At 39.9% G+C, this 11,755-nt stretch overlaps 1 protein-coding gene across 1 annotated transcript; it reads left to right on the top strand.

Annotated features, from left to right (window-relative positions):
- The first annotated feature begins 216 nt into the window (after nucleotides 1–216).
- Nucleotides 217–1,817, top strand: LOC147460413 (callose synthase 9-like). The gene is made up of 4 exons (XM_086498458.1): nucleotides 217–378; nucleotides 463–513; nucleotides 615–797; nucleotides 870–1,817. Exons 1-4 carry the CDS (start codon nucleotides 217–219, stop codon nucleotides 1,113–1,115), a joined length of 642 nt encoding a protein of 213 aa, XP_086354584.1. The 3' UTR covers nucleotides 1,116–1,817.
- Nucleotides 1,818–11,755: the final 9,938 nt, after the last annotated feature.

Raw genomic sequence — 11,755 nt, 5'->3', positions numbered from 1 at the left:
ATTGAGGCTGTTTGCCAAAGCTTTCTCCCTCTCATGAAGTGAGCTTGCATTGTGTGCAATTAAGGGCCCATAGATCCCTCTTGAGAGATTTTTTAACCTTCAAAAGTCTTAAGGCGAGCATGCCTAAGCCATGTCTTGTCGAGTGTGTAATCCAAGTAGAATGCATGGCATTACCAAAAAAAAAATCTAATTTTTTTCTTTTTTAGCAAGTGATACATGATGCAATTGGCAACGTTGTCTGTTTTCATGTCTCAACAGAAAACTAGTGGATCTCTTTCTACATGTTTAGTGAAAAGCCTCTTGAGCTTGCGCTTCATGCTTTTCCAATTTGGCATCGTGTACCATCTCAAAATAACAAAAGGCAATAATAGCCTGGAGGTAAGGGACTATGTCTCTCGTTAGTGGCATAATTGTCAACCTTATCCCTTTTTCTAGAGTTATGAAGCTAATCTTCGTTTGCAGGTCTATGGATTCTCATGGATTGTCTTTGTATGCTTCATTCTTATATTTCTGGTCAGATACCTAGGCCTCACTTCCAATTCGAAAAGTGGAAATTTGTCATCACTTTTTTCCGGTCTACTTTTCTGCTCATGCTGAGTGTTCACTATGTGCAGGTTTTCTCATCCAGTCCATCGACTTTAGTCAATTATCAGATGGTTTTGCGGCTTTTTCAAGGCATGTGTTTTATCATAATAGTGATGGGTCTCTTGCTAGCACTTGCTCTGAGGAAACTAACCATGCATGATGTATTAGCAAGCTTGTTGGCACTCATCCCTACTGGCTGGGGTCTTCTCTGTGTAAGTATGTGTGAGTAATGTTACATTTCTATAAGCAAATGTGTCATGTCTCAACTCGAGCTCTCCCTACAGATTGCCGTAGCTTGGAAACGTCTGATGAAGCAATTGCATTTGTGGCGTTTTGTGAGGGACATTGCGTGGTACTATGATGCAGGGATGGGCATGCTTATATTCTTCCCCATTGCCATTCTTTCATGGTTTCCATTCGTCTCCACGTTCCAGACAAGGTTGTTGTTCAATCAGGCCTTCAGCAGAGGGTTGGAAATCTCTCTCATACTTTCTGGAAAAAGACCCGATGATCAAGCATCCGGAGCTTAAGATGAAGCATAAGCAATCAACAGAGTCTAGACCATGGAGTGCTGCAAAATCTTTTGGCAAATGCTGGGGGACAAATACATTGGAGTCAGAGACCAAGATTTTGCCTTCTAGAGCTCCAAGAGGATAGGCTTTTTTGGCCTGCCTGTTCAACGTTGGCCTCAAATGCCCTTTCTAGAGAAGGGTGGAGGAATGTGTGCTTTGCATGTCAGGGTCACACATGAGGCGGAAAAACTGGAAAAAACTCTCAAAATAACCCCAAAGTTTATAGTTGAAGCTCTCAGTGCATAATTGCCTTTGTATTTTCCCTCATTTTTGCCTCTATGTCTGCCTTCATCCTCCCAACATTGTAAAGTTATCATATCCTTAAGCTGAAACTTAGTAGGTTAACCATTTGGTTGACGATGACTACTTGCAACTGCACGTGGTCTTTTTTGTATTCATCCCAGTGACTCCGTTTTGGTGGCCACGAGCGAGATGTGAGAGGGACAAGTGTCCTAGTCTAACACGAGCCTTTGGCAAATAGGCCCCTTGAAGGAAATAATGTGAATAATCACAGTCGCATGCCTAAAGAAATGTAATGTAAGAATAAGGATCACGGGAAGTCTAGTAGAAAATCTAGGGGTTCTTTGCACAACATTGAATGCTATCATTTGTGTTTGTAACACTTATTTTTTCACAATAAATATTTTGACAGGTTGTAGAGAGAGTATGTTATAAAGAGAGTAATAGATATATGGAAAAAGGTGACTAATAGGTCAAGTTGTTTCAGTGGTAAACATGGAAAAGCTACTTGTTGACCATATTTGGCCGAAGTTGAAAGTTGTGTTTGTTGCTTTTCTAGATAAATGTTATATATGAAGAAACCAATGTGATTATTTCAATATACATTGGGATTTTTAGAGTTAATATCAATATTTGAATGACATCGAAGTATGATTAAATGACATTGAACATTGCATTATAGAAACATTTCTAAACGAATGATGTATGCTTAAGTAAATTTATGTAAAAATTTAAGTTAATAATAATAATAGCTCGTTAAGATGACACTAATTAATGGTATTTTTCTTCTTGCAACATCCTTTTGGTCAATTGGTAAATGTGACATATATATATATATATATATATGAGTTTCTCCTTTGAAATGTATGTTATTAATATTCGGAATGTCTAAATCTAATTCCTAATAATGATACATGTTACACTTAAAGTAACAAGGTGACACTTGCATATTAATGCAAAAAGTTTTTTTAAAAAATTTTAGTTGTGAAGAAATTCTTTCATTTAAGGACAAGGTAAATTTTTTTGAAAACTTTTATAGTTTTTTCACAATTTACGTTTTTTATTCTTATTTGTAAAAAAATCTTTTATTTAAGAACAGTTTTATATTTTTTAGTTTTAAATTGTCTGCAAATGAAAGAAAATTTACAATTATAAAAATTTGTTTAAAATAAAAAAGTTCAAAAGAAAAGCATTGGTTTCTTAAATGAAGGGATCCATTTACAAACAAACAACGACAAAGAAAAAAAAGAAAGTCAAAGTGAGCATTAAATGAAAAGACCAAGTTACAACAATCGAAAGATCCTTTTGCATTATAAAAGAAAGATATAATCTTTATAAAAACCTTCTTTTTAATCAAAGAGGACACTTGTCCACCATTAATAACCTTTGTATCAACGGCTCAAAAAGTGCACATTTTCTCGACCTTTCCCTATGGTTTTCTGCAGTCCCAAAGTTAGGAGAATCTTTGGCTTAACTTTCCACTCACCAAAAGGGCACCCCTTTTTCAAAGAGCACATGGGACACATGTATGACTCTCCCTATGCTTAACCACATGATGTGCTTGAATGCTATTGGTTGGGCTAAAAGAGGGGTCCAATGAGCTTCTAGCTCCATCCAACAAATATCTAGATATTTTCAATCTCTCTCTGTCTAATGGGGAAGGAGGACACTTGTCCAAAGACTACCCATGTACTTGAATGCATGGTGCATGTGATTGTCTAGGGGGGAGAGGGATCCAATGAGCTTGAAACATGTGTAAAAGCTACAACTCACCCCAAGCAAGCAAGGGGGGTTGTTGGGGGGATATACACCACACACACACTCATTTTGTGGATCATTCTCACTTGATGAAAGTTGAGGAACTCCACCTCCTTCTCCAAGCTTGTGAGAAGTGAGAACCTACACCAACACTCTTGGATATGGAATGCAAATCCAGCCAAGAGCCATGCTTCAATGCTTAAGCTTGTCATCTTCTCCATCCTCATTACTATGCTACTATGTATGCTAGCAAGAAGAGTGATGATAAGTGAAAAACTATTACTTTCTCCTATGGAATGTTTCTTCCCCGTTTCTTCTTTCTCTTCCCTATCCTCATTCCCCGCTAGCTCTCTCCACCTTCGAAGGTGTTTGAGGCCTTGGGATTGAGGCTTGGGATAGTTAATGCTTTCTACAAAGTTAATGTTATGTTTGTGATGCATGAAGCTTTCCATCTTCATTGCATCACTTATGTCACAAGGAACATAAAGATTGTATTGTACCAAGTCTCTCTTGATGGGAGAAATTATAATACAAATGCCTATTGGAGAGGGGACCGGCTCCGTATGAATCCGGTCCTCAACTATTGTCATGTTCTCTAAACTCTCTCTTGCAAAAGTATTGTTCATGCTAAGTTAACTAAGTATCATGTTTATGTTGCTACCATCAATTAAGTTCACCACTATGCTCACAAAGTAATCTCACAAAAGTGCTTCACCTAATTCCGCTACTCTCAAAGTTCATAGGCCATTTCCATTACATTGGTATCAGAGCATTTGGTTTCTCTTTTCTTGCTTAAGAAGAGAGGTCCTTAAGTAGCCTATTAATGGTTGATTTTGTTAATTATATTAGGCTAAGTGGGATTGGGATCTATTATCGGTTTTGTTGAGCCACTATGTGGGATATGGTGCACACCTCGAGAGATTTGGTTTTAATAATGGAGTCTTTTTAGACTTATTTACGGCTTTACCATTATTGAGTCATAAGAAGTCCGAAAGGAGCTATCCCTCGGCAACTTCGCTATGTTAGACTCATTCCACTACTCTCTATAGTTAACCAATCCGAGCCGTGGGTGTAGATACTTAAGTTCCTATTTTCAAAGACTAAGAGAAGTAGCAACTAAGGTTTTGAATTGCCAAAGCATATACTAAGTAAACACATAAGTTTAATTAACACGGTTGACAATAACCAAGAGAGTAGAATGAACATTGATAACTTTGATTTTGCACATAAAGGTGCTACTGATGATGCCCTCATGTTTGTTAATTATCTTTTTACTAGGTTGCAACAAGCTATGGGCAACCTTGCTTTGCAAGCCGAAGTTACTCAACAACTTCGTGCTTATAGGATTTCCTTTCCTCTCTAAGAGGAGAGAGAGCTTAGGAGGCCTCTTGATCATACCTCCAAAAGAAGACTCACTCGCATACGAGAGGAGGAATTTAAAGAACAAGAAAGTAATGAATCCCTAAGTTCCTCTGAAGATGTGGCTCCACGAAGACGGCGGACTAAACGATCGCAAACTCCTCCCAAGAGGAAATGGTTAACCCATAGTCCTTCTCCTTGTCACTCCAAAAGGGAAGAGAGGAAACAAAGGAAGAAAAGGGCAAGAAAGAGGTCACCCTCTTCTTTCTTCTTCATCTTCCTCTTCCTCCTCTACCGATGAAAGCTATGGCTATTCTCCTAGAGAATACAAGAGGGGAGGACATTGCAAATCTTACCCTGCATGGCGAAGGTCACAAAAGTTAAAGAAGTTCAAAGAGGGAGGAAAGAGTATCTCTTTTCTCACCTATGATGGCACCTTTGGTGCTACCGACAAAGTATTGGCCTTCATCCAACAATTTGATGCGGCCTTTGAAGACGAGGACTTACGGAGTCCTCCAAGCTATACCATGTAGCTATGCACTTCCAAAAATCGGCTCGTCAATGGTGGGCTAGCCTTCGTGGCAACGGCGAAGCCCCAAAGGCATGGAAAACTCTTCGAGTTTCCATCATGAAGCCATTCCTTACAAGTGATGCAAAGGACAAAGTGTTTACCAAATGGTGAAGTTTAAAGCTTCTCTCTCATGAGTCTATCCACAAATATATGGACAAGTTTTGGGATTTATATCTCAAGGCTATTGTCTTTCAAAAGATAGACTTCGCTGAGCAAAAGCAACAATTCTGTGCGGGATTACCCTAAGAGATGGCCGAGTATGTCAACTCTCAACGGTCTAGTTCTATCACCAAAGTAATCCACCACACCAAGGTTTCTTCGCGCATCAATTTCCAACAAGGGGCTAGACGGAATGTCAAGCCCATGGAAAATAAAGACAAAAGTGATCCTAAGGAGAAAACCAATGCCCAAAATTCTTCCCAAGGCTATTCCAACAACAACAACAATCGGTCCAAGGAGAAGGAAGTTTACAAAGGTAAATATAAACTCTCTCCTAAAGAGCTAGAAGCTTTTTGTAAGGACCACAAATGTTTTAAGTGTGGGAAGCAAAGCCATGGTTACCGTCCTTGCCCCAAGAGAATTGACCACAATGAGACTCCTAGAGCCTCTATATTTGAAGCTCCAAAAGAGGATGCTCATTGGCCAAGGATTTCTCATTTCCTATGCTTGGCGAAAGATGGAAGAGCATGATGCCTTTATTTTTTTTTAACCCTAGCTCAACTCACAACTTCATATCCACGGAGTTGACCACTAAGCTAGGCATACAAGCCCACGAGATGGGAGATGCATTGAAAGTCAATGGAGCTATCAAGGGACAGGGCGTCTCTGTTACTTCCTTAATTAAAAAATTAAGGCTTCATGTCCAAAGCTATGTGGACAAAAAGGATTTATTCATCTCCCCTCTCAAACATGAGAATTTTATCGTTGGGGCACCATTTTGCCAACTGACGTAGAGATTCATCAGACGGTTATTACAATAAGGTATCTTTAATCTCTTGCTAGCACAACACACACCGCCATGGATTCGGACTTTAACATGAATCATGCATTTGATTTCGAGCACTCTATGTCAAATCCACCTGATGTTACCCCGCCATTGGATACACTTATGGAGGGTACTTGCACGGCACAAGGATCGGATGATATTTCTTAGTAAATGGGATGGAATTCACGGTCTGTGACGCACTCGAATGGAGTCAAGGCACTGCAAACAAGTTTGACATTAGAAGGCAAGGCCTACAAATGGTGGATGTCTCTCAAGAAGAAAGACATCATACCACACACTTGGGCAACCTTTGAGGCTATATTTAAAAAAGAATTTTTTCCCACAAATGAAGCGCACAAAAATTGGTCTGCTTGGTAAAGTGTTCCATGCGATAGGATAAAACACTGTTGAAATATATCTCACATTACCGAGATGTCTTTCTCAAGTTGGAGGGATTAGATACATTTCAGCAGGTATGTGGGTTTATCCGTGGTCTGACACCAAAGCTTAAGAAGCATGTCAAGACTCAAGATCTCAAGACGCTTGAGGAGGCAATAGTGCAAGCTCATATTCATGACGATCCCAATGAGAGACCACTGTATAATAATCATGTGCCTGCCACTACACATGCAAATACACTCACACATCATAGGCACAATAAATGAAAGTTTATAGTAGTTGCATCGGAGGCCTCTAAAAAACCCAAGGGGTCTAGGGGTCCCCTCTCCACTGAAGAATTTGAGAAGGCTAAAAAAGAAAAACTTTGTTTTACATGTTTAGAGAGTGGGCATGGCAAAAGGATTGTCCCAAGGGGCCTTTCAAGGAGCAAGCAGTGCACATGGGCAGTTGGTTTTCTCTTGAATCATCCTCCCATTTCTCCTGTAAGGTAACAACACGAGGTGGTATATGAATGGCATTGCACGGCTTCCTTGCAAAGACCTGTCGTTCCAATGAACGTTATATGAGTCCTATGGGAAAACATCTTGTAGTCTCTCATTGGTTAGAGCATCTGCCTCTTGATTTCTACCCCTAGGGACATGAATAACTGAACTGCTTAAACTTTCTCTCAAAATCCTTAACTTGGCATAATTGGCCAAGTAAAACTTGATTTTTTATAAAATCCAAGTGCCATTTATCTGCTTTATCAAAAGCATGGCACCCGCCAAAAACATTTAGGCGTTGAATCCCTTGCAAAAAACAATGTTCTAATCCAAGAATTAAAGCCGCATACTCTGCTTCATTGTTGGAGTGGGAGTGTAATAGTTGTCCAATAGAGAATACCTTTTCCTTTTGCTCATTGAAAATGATGACGCCAGCTGCAGACTGCAACTGTTCTTTTGTATGCCCCATCAAAGAAAGAGAATGAGCTCTTTCTAGCTTCGAAATTTCTACCATTGGTGTCACTTCTTTACCTTCTGTATTGACCTTTAGTTTCTTCTCATTCATAGTGACAATGGGTAAGAATACCTGCTACACTAGCCCTGGTGGAGTTTTCTACCTGTATGGTGTAATCAAACTCTTGTACTCTAACAAGCCACTTAGAGATTCTAGATGAGACATCCATGTGTTGCATCACATATGAAAGACCTCTTTCATTGTCAAAATTACAAAGGGTCTAGGCAATAGATAAGAGCGGAGCTTTGTAGTGGCAAACATCAATGCAAGCACCATGTGCTCTACCACGGTGAGTCCTTTTTTTGATAGGGTCATGACACGACTAGAGAAGTAGATAGGACGCATGAAAGAGGTTTGGGGATCCTTTTGCATTAGTACGGCTCCAAGTGTATCACTTCCTACACTGGGGTTAACATAAAATGGCTTGTCCCATTCAGGGGGTGCAATGGTGGGAAGTGTAGCCAGGATCTGTTTCACTTCAGTAAATTGTTTTCTCATTTTCTTCACTCCATAGGAAGACATATTTATGGGTGATTTTTTTTAGAGGGAGAAGCACTTGAGAGAGCAAGTGAATGAACCTGCTCAAATACCTTACCTTCTGAAGGAAAGAGACCAATTGCTTAGCTGTGATGGGTGATGACAGAGATACTAAAGCTTGAATCTTGCTAGGTTCAGCTTTGATCCCATTTGCTAAAATTACATGGCCAAGAATATTGACCTTGCTTTCACCAATGTGACACGTATCTAAGTTAAGCTGGCCACCCAGGGCTTGCAGCCTAGCCTGGCCATCATAGACCTTGCTCAAATGGAGGGAGCGAGAACTGTAGATGCAAAAATCATCTATGAAGACTCGTATTGACTTACCAAAGTATGGCTGGAAGACAAAAGTTACATAGCGTTGGATGTGGCAGGAGCGTTGGTGAGGCCAAAAGGCATCACATTGTAAGCAAAACATCGTCATGGTGTTATGAAAGTTGCCTTTTTCTAGTCTTCTTCTGCAATGCTAATCTGAAATTAGCCTGAGTAGCCGTCACATACTGAGTAGTGCTCATGACTTGCTACCTCATTGAGAATTTCATCTTGGAATGGGAGGGGAAAATGATCCCTCTTTGTGGCTGCATTGAGAGGTTTGTAGTCTACACAACCTCCACTTATCATTCTTCTTGGTGTGACTACCATTGGAGAGACCCACTCTGAGTCTTTGACTGGGTAAATGAAACCTGCCTGTAGCAAATTCCTCACCTCTTTGAGCAATGCTTCTTGCTGAATTACCCCAGGCTGAAAGCAAAGGATGGTGGTACAAAAAAAGGGCCAATTTTTTTTCCACCTTTTTGGTCCTTTGGAGGGAAAGTTTTGAGGCCCAAAAGTTTTGGAATTTGTATTTTTTAGCTATAATTGTATCTCAAAAATACAAGTCATGCAGTTTCACAATGGGCCAGCCTGTGTGAGAGTAGTGGTGTAATTAGTGGATTTAGTGGTCCGAACTGCGTCCGTTTGAATTGAGCGCTTTCTACCAGCGCTTGGGCTCTCTCTCTCCCCCCTCAGACTCGTAGCAGAGCTGCTATCGTGTGAGTTCTCCCACCATGAGGACCCAAAGGCCAAGGGAGCTGCTGCCAGCAGAGCGTCACCTTCAGCATGCAAATAGAAAGGGAAGGCCAAGGAGGGAATGCCCACCCATGGGAGAAGCAACAACAAAGGTTCTTCCACCCCCGCCTCTCAACAAACAGAGCTGGAGAACAAAAGCAGTCCCAACACAAGGGCTAGTGCAAAATAGTTCAAGGCTTCTGAAATCGACTCCGAACGGACCTCACACCGTGTCGTTGAGGATGAATCAAAATCTGCCAACAAGTCAAGACGTGGTAAGCTATTCATTGGAATCAGGCTTGTGTTAATAAGATGGTGTAAAATTTTGAATTTAAAGGTTCAGTGTAAAATTTGATACCTTGGAGCATCGCATTTGTAATCCATATGCATATGAGAGAAAAATTAGAAAATTGACTTGGACCATGCTAATTATCCAGTTTGCTCTATAGTATTAAGTGTATTTTCTAGGATATTCTAGAAAAGTGGTTGTGGACCTTCAATGTTTGTGGATAGAAAGGTTTAGCTGAGACAATGTACATGATTCTATAGTTTCTCTGCTTTATGTTAGAGCTTTGTGTATCATATGCTAAGGATTAAAACTGAAGTTATTGTTGACTATTGTTGAAGTTTCGTGGAAATAGAGTATGGATAAATCATATTGTAAACACATTAGTTATTAGTTATTAAATGTACAGTTACAAATGTGGTACTTTGGATTTGTTTCACAATAATTTCTGATTTGTTTGACATTTCAGGTAAGAATAAAATGGAGGAGTACCCTCAACAAACCAGGTTCTGTTATACAACAGAGGACTTGCATGAGGAGTATGGCCTTAGTTTAGAAGGCAAACTCCCTAAGGACCTAACTGATGAGGACTTTCCATCCGAGTAGTGGTTATCTGTTTTCAAGTACAAGTTCCAAAAGAACAACAAAATTTATAAAATCATTTGCAGCCACATCTGATGGATGACTGCAGATTTCTATTCTCCAAAGTTTATCAGGGACCCCCTTCATGCGGTGAACTGACCACAAAATTTGCTAAGGGTTATGCGTTCGAGAAATGTGATGTAGCGATAAAAGACCCAACAGGGCATAGAATAGCATGGGCCCGGTTTGGGGAAGGAGTGTTGCAGATGATATCATTTAGGACTAGCGGTCTTGACCATAAAGTTGAGACATGGAGGAAGCAAAATGCTTCCTCCCCTGGAATTGTCCCGCAGTCAGTTAAGAAGGCCCGCATGACTCAAAGTGGCAACAACATCTGCACAGAACCAGAGCAAGGTGTCAGAGGGGCAGTGGTTGACTACCTACCTGACTTAGAGACATTGCTCCAAAGACTCCAAAAGCAGGTGTCACATCCAGGGTCATCAAAACTAACAGACCTGAAGTCCTCTATTCAAGCAAACAAGGACCAGCTATACTAGTATATGAGGGTAAAGAGGGCGTGGCAAAAAAGTTTGATGGAGGATATTGATACCCTGGAGGCACGCATCGGTGTGCTGCGGCAACAAATACCTATCCCTGATGAAGAGATCAGAGAGGTGGAGGCTGAGATGGGAGCAAGTCGGTGCTTGTTACGATGGCACGGGGTTTTTGAAAATATCAAGAAGCTCCAAGCTGAGGTTGAATAGCAGGAGGTATTGTATTTCTGGCTTATTGCATTGTGTACGACTGTTGAAAGTTTTTATTCTGCACAAGGTTTGGTGATTTGGCATGTTGCACTTCTTGACTGGTTTATTTGCTGACATTTTTATGGGTTTTAGTACTATCTTGGACTGGTTTGGTATTTCTCTAACTGTTTTGGTACTTTTATTTAACACTAAGGGCAGTGCTGGAACTTTCCTTAGTACTTTATGCTGCTGCTTCATTTCATTTGGTACTCATTTGAACTACTTGGTACTATATTGGTACTTGTTTCTAATTTTTGAGTCTTACACTGTACTATTTGTTTTGTTTTGGATTCTATAATGGCACAATCCATGGTACTTTTGGTGCTTTTTTGATCATTTGGTCTTTTTCAATTCTATTTTGGGACTGCTATGGTACATGCTGCTTAGTGCTTTGGTATCTTCTTTAAATGTCTTGGTACTTTCCAGTTTTTTTTAAAAAGTGGTTTGCTTATTTTTGGACTGTTTTGGTACTTTTTAAACTGATTTGGGTATTTATCGAACACTAACTGTTATGTTTGTACTTCCCTTGTAACCTTTTGGTGCATAGTTATTTTAATTGGTTCTCTCTTCGATCATTTTGGTATTGGCTTGAGAATTTTTGGTACTCATATAGTTTACAGATATTGTCTTGGGTGCTATGTGGCACAATCTTTGGTACTCTGGGTGCTTTTCTGTTCATTGGGTACTCTTATTACTTATTTTGGAACTTTCTAGTTACAGTCTTATACTGTAATGTTGAGTTTGACTTGGGTACTTTTGGTGCTTGATTCTGCTTTGGTACTCTTGAAACATTTGGTACTCGAACCTATTTTGGTACTTCCCTTGTAACCCTTTGTGGTTCCTTATTTTATTTGGTTCTCTCTTTGACCATTTTGGTACTGCCTTGAGAATTTTTGGTACTCATATAGTCTACAGATTTGCCTTGGGTGCTATGTGGCACAATCTTTGGTACTCTGGGTGCTTATCTGTTCATTGGGTAGTCTGATTACTTATTTTGGTACTTTCTAGTTACAGTCTTATACTGTAATGGTGAGT

This window comes from Adiantum capillus-veneris, chromosome 3 (genome assembly GCF_014529385.1).
Source record: "Adiantum capillus-veneris isolate H3 chromosome 3, ASM1452938v2, whole genome shotgun sequence".
In the NCBI taxonomy this organism is placed as follows: domain Eukaryota; kingdom Viridiplantae; phylum Streptophyta; class Polypodiopsida; order Polypodiales; family Pteridaceae; genus Adiantum; species Adiantum capillus-veneris.
Note: the sequence above shows the minus strand (reverse complement) of the source record. Positions and strands in the feature narration are given on the sequence as shown.